At 41.3% G+C, this 17,903-nt stretch overlaps 3 protein-coding genes across 7 annotated transcripts; 2 read left to right on the top strand and 1 right to left on the bottom strand.

The window, feature by feature from the left end:
* The first annotated feature begins 268 nt into the window (after window positions 1-268).
* On the top strand, window positions 269-7,002 carry LOC135797411 (uncharacterized). Its single transcript, XM_065309775.1, is given in 6 exon segments — window positions 269-579; window positions 3,922-4,418; window positions 4,668-5,823; window positions 5,826-6,421; window positions 6,479-6,719; window positions 6,842-7,002. Coding segments are annotated over 5 exon segments (2,553 nt in total). The 5' UTR covers window positions 269-579; window positions 3,922-3,959; the 3' UTR covers window positions 6,943-7,002.
* A 77-nt stretch (window positions 7,003-7,079) lies between these two features.
* LOC135797410 (dual oxidase 2-like) lies at window positions 7,080-12,531 on the top strand. The gene is made up of 12 exons (XM_065309774.1): window positions 7,080-7,728; window positions 7,787-8,030; window positions 8,083-8,777; window positions 8,832-9,010; window positions 9,065-9,186; window positions 9,244-10,237; window positions 10,301-10,507; window positions 10,579-10,769; window positions 10,828-11,058; window positions 11,108-11,533; window positions 11,595-12,265; window positions 12,331-12,531. Exons 1-12 carry the CDS (start codon window positions 7,081-7,083, stop codon window positions 12,454-12,456), a joined length of 4,734 nt encoding a protein of 1,577 aa, XP_065165846.1. The 5' UTR covers window position 7,080; the 3' UTR covers window positions 12,457-12,531.
* Window positions 12,532-13,835: 1,304 nt separating this feature from the next.
* Window positions 13,836-17,553, bottom strand: 14-3-3zeta (tyrosine 3-monooxygenase/tryptophan 5-monooxygenase activation protein zeta). 5 transcript variants are annotated; one of them, XR_010549438.1, is made up of 7 exons: window positions 17,395-17,552; window positions 15,895-16,217; window positions 15,582-15,705; window positions 15,304-15,467; window positions 14,599-14,715; window positions 14,433-14,523; window positions 13,836-14,344 (listed from the first exon to the last, which is right to left on the bottom strand). XR_010549438.1 is itself a non-coding variant. In XM_065309214.1 (6 exons), exons 2-6 carry the CDS (start codon window positions 16,192-16,194, stop codon window positions 14,485-14,487), a joined length of 744 nt encoding a protein of 247 aa, XP_065165286.1. In that variant the 5' UTR covers window positions 16,195-16,217; window positions 17,395-17,553; the 3' UTR covers window positions 13,836-14,484. The 5 variants fall into 5 exon arrangements, 4 of the variants coding, with proteins under 4 accessions (XP_065165286.1, XP_065165282.1, XP_065165284.1 ...); XM_065309214.1 differs by lacking the exon at window positions 15,304-15,467 and adding an exon at window positions 14,920-15,083 and having other exon boundaries at window positions 13,836-14,523; window positions 17,395-17,553; XM_065309210.1 differs by having other exon boundaries at window positions 13,836-14,523.
* Window positions 17,554-17,903: the final 350 nt, after the last annotated feature.

Raw genomic sequence — 17,903 nt, 5'->3', positions numbered from 1 at the left:
TGACTTTAATAACCTGATCTTCTTTCGCGCAACTCAGACCTCCATAAAGAATACATGCAATCCCATTCAAGAGTCTTTAGGCAAGTTGCTTAGTATGACCGCTATAAGCTTCAATAGTAGATTGGTAACTGAGTAGCGTACTGAGTACCTATAGCTACCTGTGTGATCACCAGGTATGTGTTGGTGTGTTTGTGGAAAGCTACACCGTTACCACCACTTGCGCGGTCTCTGGTGCGCCATGGTTTGGTGAACGTCGAAGCGGAGGGCCATCGCACCTCTTCGTCAGTGCGCACCGAGAGACGGCGTCGACAAAACCGACGGCGGAAAACGCAGCACGCATCGGTAACTGCGCCAACGCCGGAATTCCTCCGCATTCAGTGAGCGTAAACAGTGCACAAGTGCAACAAATACATCACAACCATCACAAGGAAATCGGGAAATAAACATTATAATAAACAATAAAATTACAAAGACAATAAAAACATTATAAACTTGTGTGGATTGAATTGAATTGCAACACTTGGATTACGACTTTTTAAACAATTTGGAGCACACACGAAATAACATTTTGTATATAAGGTAATAAAAATGCAAATATTTAAAATGTAATAATTAGCTATTCGTGAAATTGGCTGCTTTTATTTTTGACAAAACAAAGTAAATACTTCTTTGCGGACATGCCTACTTCCTCGTTAGTTGTACAGCCATCAGACGATATAATTACCGCTCGCAGACTGGCGCGGAACTGGAGAGGAAGCGAAGGAAATGGCACGCCACACACGCACTTGCTGCTCGCCGGCGCAAATTGATATCGAATAATAAATCGGGGTCAGTACATACGCGAAGAAGAGAAATTAACGATGAGCAAGACCTCCAAGAAGGCGCAGCGCAACCTACAAGCCAATAAGTGTACAAAAATCAACATTTCTCATCATTCCAATGCCTAGGCAATAAAATAAAACCTTTGCACTTTAGCATTGACGTTGATCAAAATCAATTCAATGTCACGATACAAAAATAGCTTGTATTATTTATTCAAATTTCAAGTTGTAACTTTTAACAAACGAAAGTTGTTTTGGTAGCCTTAAGAAGCTGAGAGGTTTTTTTTTACACGATCATCAGCTTAACTTAACTTAAGTCTAACTCGAAAGAGAAGACTGAATTGAAAAGCGCTGTCGTTAATCGCCGCTACTTTACCAGTTATAGCAAAACCAGTGAGAAGTGAGAGTTTTGACCGGACGCTAATGCCATATTCTTCGCGGGTTTTGTTTCGTGATGCGAAAAAAAAATCAGTGAATGAATACTGGCTGCCACTTCCGAGCGGCGAAACAATGGCACACAATAGAACACACTCACAAGGGGCGTTTTAAACTTTTAGATGTTCAGCATGTGTGTTGATATACGTACAATGTACGAGTATTTATGAAGAATACCGAAAGAAACAAAAGCGATTGCAAAATAACATTTCAACATCGATTTATTAAACGCAATAATATTATTTAAAGCGTCAATAAACTATTGTATTCCTTATATTCTACTCGTATTTGAATTCAAGTTCAAGTACCTAATAATCAAATGATTCGCTTGAAATTAGAGTATCCACTACCGAGTGCTAAACGGTAAAGTTGTGTAAGTAAAGAAAACCACAAATCAAATTAGCCGATGAAGTGCGCAAGCAGCACAACGTAACGTCGAAGACGAGTTCAAAGAGTTTCTTGACGCGCGCACGTTTTTCTCTAATAATAAACGCAAATTAAACACAGTTACGCCGCTGATATGCAAAAAAAAGAACACATAGAGCTATTGTATGAGTAGCGAACGGTTTGCGGTCGAAACTGATGTTTCCTGCCATGATACAAACCACATGACGAACGCTAACCAGCTTGTTTATCACCTCATCTCGCTTATTTACAATTTGGATCAGCTTATTAACTTCTAACGTACACATATAATATTTTCACCTTCGGCACTTGCTTTTTTCTTTAGTTCTTAACCATATCTAGGTATCCATGTATAGACAGACCCCGATCAGTCTATAATTGGCGACATGAAGGCTGACCACTATCCGATGTTTACGTAGGAATGCAATACGCGGCTACCAAAATGGATCGGTATGTAATTCGAAATAAAAAACACATTCAACGCCATAAGTGTATGATGTTTGTTACAAAACGCACTTTGCGTGTAATTACGGCGTAGTTGCGCACTGGTTAGTTATATAAAAATTATTTAAAAAGTTATTAAACTTCGTAGAGAGTACGGAAACGAATTTTTGGTCAGTCGGTTATTACATCGACTTACGACTTGGAATACTTTACGTAGTGGTCAGTTCTTTTTTGCTTTGGTTGATGATCAAGTCGAGCGAGTGCAATTTAAAATATTTGACGTGTAACGTGTCGACATGCTCTAGCTGCGCGCACAATAATTCCCGGAATGATTACTAATATTAGTTTAAAAATTATTATTCCCCTAGGAGATGCTTTTTAGTGAAATAACTTTTGTCAAAGTTGACGCAAATAGTAAATAGCTAGTTTCGGTGAATGTAGACTTGTAGAGCGTTCCGTAAATAATTTCATTGAAACTCTTGCCTGTCACACATTCACGCCCGTCACATGCGTGCGCGATAATTTCTCATTTCACTTCAGCCGCTTAAGCGTGCGCCATGCCCACAGAGAAGAAAGAATCTCATATCTGAAATTCAATTGAAATGTTTATACTTTCACTGGACGAATGTGAGAGACGTTTAGCTGAGCGGGCCCTCGGTGTGTGGTTAGTTATTTTTCTTAGCGTCTTGGTATTATTTTAGCATTGTTTCCCTACTTTCATTGCGCGAAAGAGCATGTGAAAATGTCTCAATGCATGGGAAACTATCGCAAACAATCATTCAGCGATGTTTAAAAACGAACTGTGAAGAAAGAATCATCCGCAGCCACACAGCGCGCAGCGAATAGAAACTTTTGATGATGAAAAACAGCGCGAATTAAATTACAGCTTGATGAGATTGCAACGAGACCATGTTTGTATTGTATTCTCTTTCATACAGATCGTTAGCAATACAAAACACAGCGCATATGGGTTCAAAACGTCCTTGAATACAAATAGATTTTTTAGTGAGACTAAAATTACTAATTTTTGCAAAGTACTACGCAGATGAATTAAAAATACATTAAAATGTTATTTATGCAAAGCTCTTTTTCTCTAGTAGGTAATTTCATAGTTTTATGTACTCGAAACGATGTGTCAATGACGATGTTAATGATCGTTTAAACAGTTTCGGTGAAAGTCCATCCCTACGGATGGAACTTTCTTTCGCGTTGCAGTTATCGACAGACGAACCAAAATGATCAATGAAACGCGCACACATTTAATTTTGTTTTTTCTCAACTCCAAAACAGTTCCTGCCGCTGGAGTTGTAGACAGAGAGAATTTCACCGCTCGCGGCTAACAGTATCCAGCACTTTGGTTTGCGGCAGCAACTAATTGCTCAAACACACTCGGCGCACACACACACACACACAACGCAGCGTGAGTGCGTCGAATTTTATTCAAAGAAATTCCTCTGGATGCGTTTATCTTACAACAGATGTACAAAGTGCACACCAGACGTGCAATTTAGCATTCCGACATTCTTTGCCAATCTCCGCTTCAATCGCGATATGAATTGTTTCTGTGCGCATGCGCTTCTTCTTCCTGGCTTCCTAGCAGGTCTCTTGCCGTTCAACTTCGTAACTGTAAAGTATGCGCGATTTACATGCATACGTTTTACGGCTATCAGAGCATAACTGGACGTATAATTTTAATAAGCAACGTAATTTGTGAACGTTCAATGTTATTTAATGTAACATTTCACTAATAATCATAGGTGGCGTTGTTGCCAGGTTTATATAACCTCAATTCAAGTCTATTTTAATTTGCTTGCAGTTAAAACATGAATAGCGCCCGTATATTAGTCAAAAAGAATGGGAAATAGTCAACCCGCAGGACACGCGATTCCTACCGCCCAACGAGGTGTACCCGCTTTGCATCATCATCTACACGAAGAAGATCAGTGGACAACAGCGTATGCACGGTCGCCTACGTTGATCCCACCTCCATCTTATCAACATAAATTAGTTGTGCCTGATCCTAATGCCCACCAACGATTACGACCTACCGGAAATGGAGAGATCCTACAGGCGGGAGGTACCATTTCCGGGCGAAGGCAGGAATGGCAGGGTGTTTCCAGATCCAGTAGTATCCCCGCAGTCCGTCAGAGACACCAGCAACAATTGCAACAACAACAATATCACCAGCCGCATCAGAGGCAGGAGTTTCAGCAGTTTAGAGAGCGGTCCGGAGGCGGAAGTGCGCACAAAACGCGGATACCGCATCGACACAATCAACCTAGAGTTCTTACGCCCTCCTATCGAAAGGACCAGGTATAGGAGAGCCAAAACCTTAAGTAATTTAAAAATTAAATAATATTTATGTCTAATAGATGAAAAGGTTTGGGTCGGAGCCTGATTTAAGGGTTCCTTCATCAACGGGGAGTCACACCAGTCAAGAGTATCAAGGGTATCGCGGTAGGAAGAAATACAAAGCACCTCAGCCCCTCTAACGTCATTATCTTCGGTAAAAAGTTAACTAAATTTATTTTCCATATACATTTTAACTTTTATCTAATTTAGGTGGAGAAGAATGATTTTGAAGAGTGCGCTTTGGATGCCGGTTCGCCAATTCGCCGCGCACGGCTGTTTAAAACCCGTGCCGAAACAAAGAAGAAAATTTCTAGTCCTGTAAATAATCGTAGATCACTAGCGGCGCCTGATTTTAGCGCGTTAAACAAACAACAAAAAAGATATAAATCATCAGATGCACTTTTCGAAACAGCTAAGAACGAAAATCTGCAGAAAATTGAAGAAAACAGTCCAAAGACTGTTAATAGTCGACCTCCAATGCCCCAAATGCAAAGGACGAGAAGCTCGCCAGAATTTCAAGCTGAGCTCAAGCAAGTCACGAGAAAGTTGGTCAGTTTAAAACGAGAAACAGAATTACAGAAAACTATAAATACAGACAATAAACTAAAAACATTAGATCACAATATCAATAGAAAAGATATCATTCGTAGTAAATTGAAAGAGTTAAAGGAAACTAAAGAAATTATGAGTATAGAAGAAAGGTCACCTGCTTCCGGAAAAGAGTCAACCCCGGAAATGTCCCCGCCAAAAGTAAAAACTTTCTATTTCGGAATGGATGGTGATAACAAAATCCCCAATTCGATTGGGTCTGACATGACCAGTGAATCAGACACGGAAACTTCCGGGCATGATATCTCCCTTCAATTGAGACCCATTCTACCCAAGAAACAATTAGAGATTCCGAGGTTTTCGCCGTCGGCGGCTTGGAAACTACTTTCGGTTGACACTGCCATAGATAGCACGCTTGCTAGTGAAGAGGGTTCAGTGTATCTTGAAGACCGCATTGAGAAACAACCCCGCCAGCCGCCACCATTCCGACCTATTAACCCTGCAGCGGTGCGCGTACCTTCCACTCATGACAAATCAGGCGATTCTGGAATTTCCGGTGATGAAACACCGGATGCGCCAGCACCTGCACCAGTCAGTCCTAAACAACGAGGTATGTCCTGGACACCACAACAAGACCTAGGGGATGATTCTAGTCTGGACGGATCCAATGTGGATCTAGATGTCAAATTCCCCACAAGACCACATGTCTTTAGCTTATCCCTACCTAGAGATAATCATCTCGCATCATACATTACTGGTGAAAAGAATTATCCACCGCAGGTTTCGTATACAAGCTTACAAAAGTTAAAACGTTCTGTGTCGGGGTTCTTGCGACGCTAGGAAAACCTGAAGATGACCTAGGAGAAGATACAGGTGAAAATTGGTTTCTTAGTAGATCAGCTCCAAATTCACTGAATAATGGGTTTAATTCATTGGAGACTCGTCGGCAGTATAAGGATGATTATGATGGTCCTAAACAAACGAGGAGAATTATGTATCTACCACAATCCACTCCCACAACTCCCGATAGTGTTCCCAAACCTAAAGTTCTTTCAAAATCCTATGAGAACATCTCCACTTTATCGTCAATGGCGACGGAGAAACCCAAACCACAAGACCTTCAAGATCCACCCAAAGAAGAAGTCAGGAAGTGGACTAAGAAACCGAAAAAGTTTACATTCCAAAGTACAGTCAGACAAATCGAACGTAAACGACTTGCTGATAGGTTATCCAAGGAAGCAGAACGAAAAGAACAACAACGACTTAGAGAATTAGAAGCTATGCAAAGAGTAGAAGAAGAGTTTCAAAAGAAGAGAGCTAGAGAGAAGGCAAGCATTCGCCAACAGTTAAGATTATACAGCATGGATGAAACTGCGTGGTCCAGTTTACCACCAAATTTAGAAATAAATCATGAGGTACCAATCATTTACCAAAACATTTTACGGTTAAAGTGATAATGTAAATATTTTCAGGTGAGACCCGAACCAGATGGAGCCGTCTCATCATCGACATCTTCCCCTACCTTCAAAAAGAACTCTGATATCGAACGTGAACGCGAAAATAAATCGCCTGGAACGCAGGGAACACAAGTACTGTCAGAGTTTCGGCAGTCACATCGAGAATATAAAGAGTTCCGAAGTGGTGGTCGATATCTCGGTGAACACGCCGCCATGGTGCATCCGCGCATTACCTGCAACATGCCCAAGGCCACTGGTTAGTCAAATAGTTATCTGTAGAAAAGTATAGCGATCGTAGTGTTCGAAACCAATTGGTGTAAGTGCCTGCCTTAAAGTTGAGTAGGGTCGGAAATAAAAAGCTGTTTTATTACTTTACAGATGTGTACACTTCAGATTATACCAGAAATTATCGAAAAGATTTTGCGATGGGGCTGCGATCAATGGATTCCAACGAAATTTCCGACGCTTTAATGTGCTGATCATATACAATCTAATAAAGTTTCAAATATTTACTTAATAAATTATATTACTTAAATTTACTCGTTTTGTGCAAATATTTAGTTAGCATGAGATAAAGTTAACAAACTGAGATATATCATTTCCTGATTCCTATTCGTATGGACCGAAACATTAATATACTAAATATTTGTGATGAAAATTCACACAGTTGCATTCGGTTCACGATGGTGCACCTTACTAGAAGAGACATTGTTTTTTATTTAACATTGCTGGTCCTAGTACAATTGTCCTCTGGTCAGACGACTCCCAAACCGGCTTTTGCTGATCATTTGTTGCGCGAAGGAAATCGAGTAGCTTACGGTGAATGGCTATTAGGCAAAGACCAGCCTCGCCACGAAGTTGAATATCAAGGATATGATGGATGGTACAACAATCTCGCTCGTCCAGACTCGGGAGCTATTGACAGACCTCTTCTACGAAGAAGTCCAGCGGCATATGCCGATGGAACCTACGCCCCTGCAGGTGGCAATCGTCCAAACCCTTTCGACCTTAGTGACCAGTTACTGAACGGAACTATTGGCTCCAAATCAAACACAGGTAAAACTGCGTTTCTGGTATTCTTTGGTCAACAGATTGTCGAAGAGATTCTGGATGCACAACGACCAGCATGCCCACCTGAATATTTCAACATACCTATACCCGAAGAGCACCATTATAGGACACAACATTCACATACACAAATGCCGTTGCTACGAACTAGATTTGATCACCGTACTGGGCATTCCCCAAATAATCCAAGACAACAGGTAGGTATTAATTTAAAAATACATAAAATATTGATTTTGTGTGTTTAAAAACATCTAGTTGAATGAAATTACTCCATACTTGGATGGTGGATTGATGTATGGTATCACTAAACAGTGGGCTGATCAATTGAGGACCTACGCTAATGGAACAATAGATCCGAATGGTAAATTAGCGTCCTCTCACGGTGGTCTTTTCCCAGAGTATAATACCCATCGTCTTCCCATGGCTAACCCGCCTCCACCGTTCCACCATGCTGAGTTCATCGAGAAACACGAAACTTTGCCAGTTTCAAGATTTTTCAGTAAGTTATCATCAAATCAGTTTTAAAAACGTAATATTTACACAAAATGTAGAATTAGGAAACCCACGCGGCAATGAAAATACCTTTCTGCTTACCTTTGGGGTGTTATGGTTCCGCTGGCATAACTTTCTTGCTGAACAAATCAAACGCGCACAACCAGAATTATCAAGCGAAGCAATTTTTAACGAGGCACGCAAATGGGTTATAGCCACACAACAACATATCGTCATTGATGAATGGTTGCCTGCGTGGCTCAGTAAACCTCTCGAAAAATACAAAAACTACGATGCCAGCATTGACCCCCAGATAGATCAGTACTTTCAGACCGCTGCATTTCGTTTTGGACACACTTTAGTGCCGCCTGGTGTTTATGTACGCGATTACAACCGAAACAATTGTAGCTTTAGTGCAAAGAGCTTTCTGGGTACCAATGCAGTTCGAACTTGTAATGCTTTCTGGAGACCCCAAGACGCCCTCACTGCCAAGGTCAATAAAAACGAGCTAGTTGATATCGATCGGCTTCTAATGGGAATGGCAAGCCAACTGTGCGAAAAAGAAGATCACGAAATAGTCGAGGACCTTCGCGGTAATGTTTTTGGTCCTCTGGAGTTTCCCCGCAGAGATTTAATGGCGGTTAATGTACAGCGAGGTCGTGATCATGGTTTGCCAGATTTCAATACAGCACGGCGTGCTTATGGTCTAAAACCCTACACATCTTTCGATGATTTTAAAATTATAACTCCAGAAGTATTTTGATCTTTTTATACACATAAGCTTTTTATTTAATTAAGTATTTTGAAGATAAAAGAAAGACTTAAAGACCTATACAAGAATGACATTGATAACATTGATACTTGGATTGGCGGTATCTTGGAAACCACAGCAACAGGTCCTGGGGAATTGTTTGAAACAATTATTTTGGACCAATTTCGACGTATTAGAGACGCTGATCGTTTCTGGTACGAGAATTTAGAAAATGGGTACTATTATATGTTTAACCCTTTTAATTTTATAATTTACGTCATTATTTTTAGACTTTTTACCGCAGAAGAAGTGAAACGCATTAAAGAAATCACTGTATACGATATTGTAATGTTGGTTACCAAAATGGACCCTATTGATATTCAACAAAACGTTTTTCGAGTACCTGTTACAGGTAACAATATTGATTTCAATAACACTCAAATAAATATATATTATTTTATATTTCTAGCTTCACAAGTGGCCCCTGCTTGCCTAAAACAGTTTCAAACATCAAGTTGTTCAAACAGCAATGTATTAAAATGTTTTCACCTTCCTATTTTGAATGCAGACAGACTCGATGAACCTTGTAAGCAAGGCACTACTTTCGATTACTTTTCCGGTAGCGAAACATCTTTTATTGTGACTTTTACCGCAGTGGCTACATTCATTGTAACATTGGTAAGCTTAGCGTATATGCTTATGATATGGCGATCACGTTCCGAAAAAATAAACATTCCTGCACCTTCAAATGGACAAATCTTCGTGGCGAAAGAGATCACTGGTCCTCGCACATCTCCTCGAGCGGTTTTCATAGCACTGGACAAACCCAAGAAATGGATTCAAGTGACTGACCCTAACGATACTCTCTTACGAGCTCTTGACTGCAAACATGGTATCACGTGGGTGTCCACCACCGATAAACCCGCGCTTGTGATCAAAGCCGTTCATAGTTATGACCTAATACTGATGTTTAAATACGTTCAACTAAGAGAAAACTTTTTGCAACATTTGATGGCCTTTAAAGCGGAGATTAAATGTTCTGGAACCGAGTTTACGTCAAAACCATACAAGGTGGTTATGGAAACAGTGGTCACTAAACAAATGCGACAAGCAGACGTGGAGCGGTTTTTCCGCGTGGTTTATGCACAAGCATTGAATATGCATCACAATAGCGAAGAAATGAATATGGTTGACGACACATCATTGAATCTAGTAGAAACTGAGCTCACCTTGTATGAGTTTGCAGAAGCCATGGGCATGGATGCAAAAAGCACGTTTGCTACAAGCATGTTCAATCTGGTTGATAAGGATAAGAATAATTTTGTTTCCTTTAGAGAGTTCATCGATTTCATTACAACGTTCTCACAAGGTTCGGGGCAGGATAAAGCCAGATTACTGTTTAATATGTACGATATTAACAAAAATGGCACCCTCTCAATTGAAACGTTCAAACAATTAACAGGGTAAAAAATATCAATCTATTGACACCTTCAACTTTCAACACTGTAAAATTATTCATGTTTTAGATCACTTTTGGGTCGAGCATTATCCGAAGTAAATCAAAACATTCTGTATAAATCTATTGATGATATCTTACGGAGCAAAAATCTCCAAAAGAAAAAAGAGCTTACGTTCAATGATTTTCTCTCCATAATCGACGAAGACTATGATATATTGAACAAAGTTAAAGTTAATTTGAACATTGGGAAAAAACTTACAAAACTTCCGATCAAATAGTTAATGATATATATGGGTAAGCAAAAACACTTTGCCGGTAATAGTTAAATTTAAAACTTGTTTACAGAGACGTTCGAAGATTTGGAGCACAACGACAGAGCGAAATAAAATTACTAAGCGAAGCAGTCATTCAAGTAAATGATTCCCAATCACCTACATTGCAATTTGTACGATATGTGGAACGCTATTCAAAGGAGATCTTCTGGGCAACTTTATACACTCTGGTGTTGATTGTTATCTTTGTGGAACGCGCGTATTGTACGTAATTTATTTATCATAATGCTCTACCTTACTGATTGCTGATTTTATGTGTTAGATTATTCATTTGAGAGAGAAGTAGGAGGTTTGAGACAAATTGCTGGATATGGGGTGTCAATCACGCGTGGTGCGGCATCCGCCATGATGTTTACGTATTCTTCACTGTTGGTGACAATGTGTCGTAATATCATCACCATCTTGAGAGATACCGCAGCAAGTGCATACTTTCCTTTCGACTTCTGTGTGGATTTCCACAAGTACATCGCGTTCTTGGCACTTGGATTCACTGGTAAGAATTAATTCCATAACGTGGTATTTTTGTTAATATGATGTTTTAGTCCTGCATATTATCGGGCATTCGTTGAACTTCTACCACATCTCAACCCAAACCGCCGATGATCTGACGTGTTTGTTCCGAAACTTTTTCCATGCGACGCACGAGTTTCCCAAGTTCCATTACTGGTGCTGGGGAACCATTACAGGCGTAACTGGGATATTACTCACGTTGATCTTGGCGATCATGATAGTTTTTGCACAGACCTGTGTGCGACGGCGACTGTATAACTATTTCTGGTATACGCACTCGTTGTATCCGTTATATTTTATTTTGATGGTCCTGCATGGCACAGGACAATTAGTACAATCACCAATTTTCTATTATTTCCTCTTGGGACCTGTGATTCTTTTTGCTATCGATCAATGCATCAGTATTAGTCGGAAGAAGACTGAAATCATTATCCAGGATGTCAAAATATTACCTTCTAGTAAGTTTACTGTATATTTAATATAAGGGAATGTAACTAAATAATTTTTATAAATTTCCAGACGTGACTATGCTGGAAATTACAAAACCACATGGATTTACCTACAAAGCAGGTCAATGGATACGTGTCGCATGTTTAGGAATCAATGCCCATGAATATCATCCATTTACGTTGTCGTCCAGCCCTGATCAAGAGTTTTTATCTATACACGTGCGCGCTGTAGGTCCATGGACAAATGCCCTACGTCAGATATTTTCAAATGCACAAATGGAAAAGAAACCCTTTCCAAAGATATATATAGACGGACCATTTGGCGAAGGTCATCAAGATTGGAACAAATACGAAGTATCTGTTCTGATTGCTTCTGGGATAGGCGTTACTCCTTTTGCCAGTATTCTCAAAGATATCGTCTTTAAAGCAAACTCTCGACTTCTCCGCGGTAAAAAGGTATACTTTCTGTGGGTATCCCGATCGCAGAAGCAATTCGAATGGTTGGTGGATCTTCTCCGAGAGATTGAAGAACAAGACCAGAATGATGTTATCAATCTGCACTTATACATCACCGAATTCTATGAAAAATATGATTTGCGTACTACTCTTTTGTATATCTTCGAGAAACACTATCAGAAACTGAATAACAAGTCGATGTTTACCAATCTACAGGCTGTCACACACTTTGGACGTCCGAATATTCCACAATTTTTAAACACGGTTCGCACTCTTCACAAAAATGTAAGTTTAAATTGATTTTAATTGTTGAGTAAATATAAAACTCATTGTTATTAATAAATTTTCAGGCTAAGAAATTCGGCGTGTTCAGTTGTGGCAATCCAAAGATGAACATGGAAGTTGCTGCTAGTTGCAACCAGATTAACAAATCTAATGCAGACGGCATTTTTGAACATTTCTTTGAAGCATTTTAATTTAAATAGTAGAATTTGTAGAAAACACGTAGTCCAAATTGAATATTATTTAAAGTAAATCACAACCGCAAATTATCTTTTTTGTCTCTCTTTTTTGTAATGCAAAAACTTACGCGAGGATTTTCGCTTATTGTAAAATTTGTTTAGCTCAAATTAAATGTTTACAATGTTGCGCCGCACCCACTGGATGTTTGCCTTTTGTGTGACGATTTGTGTGCTAATTATATATATAGTTTATGTCAAGAAGACACAAAACCACGTCAATACGGCAGGCAAATAAATCTTACAAATCGTAGACTTTGATTTGAGTAAAACCATCGCATGGAGTAGCAGTAGCATCCTGTTTAACAGAGTTTTATTAATAGTAAATCTAAAATGTTATAGGAGAACGTACTACATGAGTAGTATAATCTTCAGGTACATTTTTGGTGTTACCCAATTGGTATATTATCTTGGCCATAGCTTTGATTTGGTGATAGTATTCCCCGAATCGTACAGCTTTATGCCTTATTTATCAGCCCATTTTGCGATACAAAGCATAAGAAGTATAATTTTAAAGACTTAGGTTTAATTATCGGGTTGACATGAATTGGGGCTTACACTAATCCCCGTTCGGATGACTCCGTTTGATGGGAATGCAAGCCTGGAAATAAAAGACACGCAAAAAGCCATTTGCACGAGCGACGTCGCGACGCTTGCCGCGCGTGCTTAGTCCGTCCAGTATGCTGACCACTGCCCGACTGGATTATAAATAAATCGAAAGCGGGCCTGCGCCGCAATAAAATTTCGTGTTGTATTTATAAAAGCGGCGTTCATCACCGGCATTCGCAATTGGGAAACACTTACGAAGAAATGTGGGCAAAAACTAATTCACTGTCGATACTCTTTGATTTTTATAAATTTATTTCATATCTGACAAATATATAATTCGCAGATACAACAGAAAACAAATAGAGCTGATAGCAGTTTATTTAATACATATTCATACATTTATATATAGCACATCCAAAGTGAGTGTTTTTCATTTTCTTTGATTTGAGACGGTAAACAAGACGAGTTTTCTGAGGGGGTCGGTTGAAACGGGGGCTTGGGGTTCTCGATTTTTTGCTTTCATTGTTTCAAAGGGGCAGAGCGCAGAAGGCCCATGCAGCGCAGAGTGCAAAATTAGGTGGAGTGGACTAAGGTAATATAGGCGTTTACGTTCGTACGATAAGTTTTGTTGAATAATTCATAATCGAATAATGCGACTGGGATATGAATGTGTGTGAAACTCTCGCTCGGCTTCTTTTCGACGCTTGTTCTCTCGAACGAAACATGATGGGGAGGAGCACCAACAATGGAGACCACAGTAGATCAAAACCAAATGAAAAATAATAAAACAGTGTTAAATCATTTTAATAGTTTAACAAGTTAGAACGTAAGAGTAAACTGAAAAAAGGTAAATCAAAATAAATTATGTAGCGTGCGTTATACAGAAGAAAACAAAAAAATATATAAAGAGACGAGCACCGGACTCGAGCTGGATCGATGCAAACAATACAATATTAAAGATGAACAACGGACCCGAGTACGGCAATAAACAAAATGTCGTCCTGAAGGCGACGGACTACGGCCCGCCGTGCAGAAATATCTTGTATATGATTTTTGTTTTTAGCTTAGCTTGATTTGTTGTTTGTGGAAATTTTGGAAATCATGAAATCCTGATTTTTGTTTGACGTCCATTCATCACACAACGTTCACAGTCAATATAATCTCGGGCTGCGCGCTTGTCTTCTTTCGTATCCATTATGTGTGTGTTTTACGGGGCATTTTACAAGTCAGAGCAAAGAAACGTAGTTCGTTACTTGTTGTGTGAAGTGAAACATAAATTAACATTTTACATATTTCACTAAAAACATTGTTACTTAAATATCAAAAAGTTTCCATTGTGTTGGTTGAAACTTCACAACCAAGTTCCACCGAATACGTTAACTTACATGAAATTTTCATATTAACGATTAATTTTTAAAATCATCGGACGTCACCACTTCAATTCTCTCCCGCCTCCTGAGTTTCATCTGCATCACCCTGCGCACACAAAGAGAGAAACATATAAGTCATACACTTGTTCGTTACAAGAGGGTGAGACAAGTGCAGGCATACCTGTGTGTCGCTGGTCCAAAGCGTAAGGTTGTCTCTGAGTAGCTGCATAATTAACGTACTGTCTTTGTACGAATCCTCGTTCAGGGTATCGAGTTCTGCTATTGCATCATCAAATGCCTACACAGAGAAACACAATTCTCAAACACATACATGGGTTGGAACAGAAAAAAAAGGGGTGAAAACACGAATTAGTGCTACAAAACTTTTGTTTGTTGGTTTGTTTTGGCTGTGAATGCAGTTAGTAGTTACCACGCAGAGTTTACATGTGGTTAGCGGCACGCCATTCAAAGTATTTACGAGAATATAAAAGTTCTTAGAAACCTGCTTGGCGAGGTGACAGGCCCGCGCCGGCGAGTTTATGATTTCGTAATAGAAAACGGAGAAATTTAGGGCGAGTCCTAGCCGAATCGGATGGGTGCTCTGCATTTTCGACTTTGCGATATCGAACGCTTCCTGATACGCCTTTTGCGAGTCTTCCACCACAGCTACACAGACAATGCAAAGAACGCTTAGCCGTCACAGTCAACACAAGGTGGTGGCGAGTAACAAGTAAATAAAATTATGTAAAACAGAGTGATATCAACAAAATCCACGAACTCCCGAGATTCAGCCCACATGTAAATCTGCACGGCACCTGAAAGAGTGGCGGTGATGTGATAGGGTCATGGTTGTTAGTGGAGGAGAGTGATCTGCTAAAGTAATGACCTGCTTGGCTAGCTGGCAAGCCTTATCGGGTGAGTTTAGGATCTCGTAGTAGAATACGGAGAAGTTGAGGGCGAGTCCTAGCCGGATCGGATGCGTCGGCGTCATCTTGGCCTTTGAGATCTCGAACGCATCTTGGTAAGCCTTCTGTGAGTCATCCACTACGGCTGCAAATCAAATACGTTACCCACCGTCTCGCTAATTGAAAGTTAAGTTGCGCATGGTGACAAGTGCAATGTTACGAAATTCAATGCGAATTCAAAGCTCTGTCGACGACTTACTGTTTCTTGTGTCTCCGGTGGCGACTTCGGCGAGATATCTGTAGTAATCGCCTTTCATTTTAAGGTAGAATACTTTCGACTCTGCGTTACTCGCTTTCGGAATGAGGTATTTGTCGAGGAGACTCTGTGGGAACAAAAACCTGGTATAAACTCCCAATTCTCAGAATGCTCATTATTTGGAAACGAAGGAGAGTAATCAGATACGAAAATAAGTAGCTTCATTATTCTTCAGAAGAACGAAAGTTAATGTAATAGCATCATGTGTACGCTTTGTGTAATTATATTGAGTGCGAATGATACCCGTCGTGCTTACCAAGACATCATAGCAAATTTCCCGTAATTCCTTTTCTACTTTTTCCCGGTACTCCTTGGCCATCTGTTGTTTACGTTCGGATCCCTCAGTCTTTTGTTCGATTGACGAAATAACTCGCCAGGAGGAGCGCCTCGCACCGACAACGTTCTTGTACGCCACCGACAGCAGGTTGCGCTCCTCGTTGCTGAGCTCGACGCCGGTCTCGGTGACGGATTTCATGGCCGATGCCATGTCATCGTACCTCTCCGCCTGTTCGGCGAGCTTGGCCCGCTGCACCAGTTCGTCCTTATCGACTGACATTTTTGATTTGATATATTTCTATCCTGTAACAACAGAAGCACACGCACGTATTAGCACCGAACGTGTTTGTCGCACAAAAAGAAAGTGCGCATTTCGCCAACACCAACACATGGCTAACACACAACTAGGCGTGTTTGTGCACGAGACACCGGTGTGATCAAAAAGTGATTGAGGGAAGCCAGACGTCCGTCTATACATTCGCATAATGATAATTTTGCATACAAATAATGTAAATGGGAGAAAATACCGAGACAGAACCGGATCCTGTTTTTGGGATTGGTAACCCTATACGCAATTCGATTATTGACAAATCGATGATGTACCGCCGATTGACTGGTCTGGACTGGCAATCGGAAGCCCCGAGCGCCACGCGGACTATAAATAGACCAGGGATGTCCTCCAGGAGCGCGCGGCGGCGGCCACCCCTCCCAGTGATAACACCCGCGTGGGCTGCGCTGCGCGAGTGTGAACAGGACCGAGCAACATGGCGTCCGCCGCACCGCGCCGCCAGCCACACCTTTCCTGACGACGAAATGCGTAGTAAATAAAATTGGCGGCGACGGCGTGATTTGTCTCCGCGCAATCGATATCCCCGCGCGCGGCACGGCCGATGGCTTCGCAGGAATTTCGTAAAAGCGTGCGACTTACGTCAATGACACCCGACGCGACGTCTTACAAGGCGTCGTCCGACGTCGCAATTAGACGTCGTGCGCGCAAAAAATCGATCCAATATCCCGTCTGCCGACGTAGTACACAGCGTGCAATGAATTCATATTGAAGGTCAACCGTACGCACACCCAGAGCACGCCGCCGAGCGACACGCGCCCGCCACCGGGTTTTCGCCGAAATTGCACCAGGAGCAGCCGGCAAAGTCCAGCCAAGGCGTAAACGCTCGGGGGGTGATTTACTTACGGTTAAAATGGAAAAACGAGTAGAGCGGAGCGAACGACAGAGCACTAACACATGCGGCAGCGACTAGAACACGACTACGGCCGTGATGGTGCGGATCAATGTGGGGTCCACGCGCGACACCGCAAGGGCAACGACAAAATGGCGGCGAGCGCGGTCTATGCTTTCGCATGCCGATCACCACGAATTTGCGTGCTGTAGCGGACGCCGCTTGCAATTGCATCGGCGGGGTTAATGAGGGCGACATGCTGGCCAGGCGGGTTAATGGAATAATTGCAAAGTTACACTCACGTTTCGTGAAAAAAGCGAGAATTGCTCGCAGGTAGGCGGTTGACGGACACAGAGCACACTCTGCCGGCTTCTAATCGCGACGCACTCGGGCTCGAAATGGTACGCATGCGCAATACGCGCGCTCTTTCATGGGGAACAACTTGAGAGTGCTAAAAGTCACCAGAAAGCGGCGCGATGCACCGGCGCACCGCACTGGTGTGTCGCATTGAATTGGAATCTTTGCGAGAGACCGCTGTGAATTCCTCGGCGGTTTATGCATCATCGATGAAAATGAGTGTGACTACAGATGAGTCATTGCTTCCGGTACATGCTAAAGTGCGGCGAAACAATCGCCGAAAAAACCAAGCCTTATTGCGTAATCAGATTGCATTTGCGAATGAGATAAGCCGCAATTTTTGGGACAAACAAAGCTCTTATCTATTAGATTAGTGGGAAGCAGGTGGAATGAGAGCTATTCGAACGTTGTTACGTGTTGAAGTTTTCCATAGCAACGCGCGGGAACTAAAAAA

The sequence above is a fragment of the Atheta coriaria genome, unplaced genomic scaffold (assembly GCF_025399875.1).
Source record: "Atheta coriaria isolate IRGN ID8LTWV9N9 unplaced genomic scaffold, Caltech_Dcor_3.1 hic_scaffold_8_pilon, whole genome shotgun sequence".
Taxonomy (NCBI): Eukaryota; Metazoa; Arthropoda; class Insecta; order Coleoptera; family Staphylinidae; genus Dalotia; species Dalotia coriaria.
Note: the sequence above shows the minus strand (reverse complement) of the source record. Positions and strands in the feature narration are given on the sequence as shown.

Excerpts from the sequence above, each read along its gene's own strand:
- LOC135797410 (XM_065309774.1), top strand. The coding sequence starts at position 7,081 with ATGGACCGAAACATTAATATACTAAATATTTGTGATGAAAATTCACAC. Across the intron at positions 9,011-9,064 it reads TACGAGAATTTAGAAAATGG|ACTTTTTACCGCAGAAGAAG; the intron begins GTACTATTATAT and ends CATTATTTTTAG. Across the intron at positions 12,266-12,330 it reads TTCGCACTCTTCACAAAAAT|GCTAAGAAATTCGGCGTGTT; the intron begins GTAAGTTTAAAT and ends ATAAATTTTCAG.
- 14-3-3zeta (XM_065309214.1), bottom strand. The coding sequence starts at position 16,194 with ATGTCAGTCGATAAGGACGAACTGGTGCAGCGGGCCAAGCTCGCCGAA. Across the intron at positions 15,706-15,894 it reads AAATTTGCTATGATGTCTTG|AGTCTCCTCGACAAATACCT; the intron begins GTAAGCACGACG and ends TTGTTCCCACAG. Across the intron at positions 14,716-14,919 it reads CCTGTCACCTCGCCAAGCAG|GCATTTGATGATGCAATAGC; the intron begins GTTTCTAAGAAC and ends TTCTCTGTGTAG.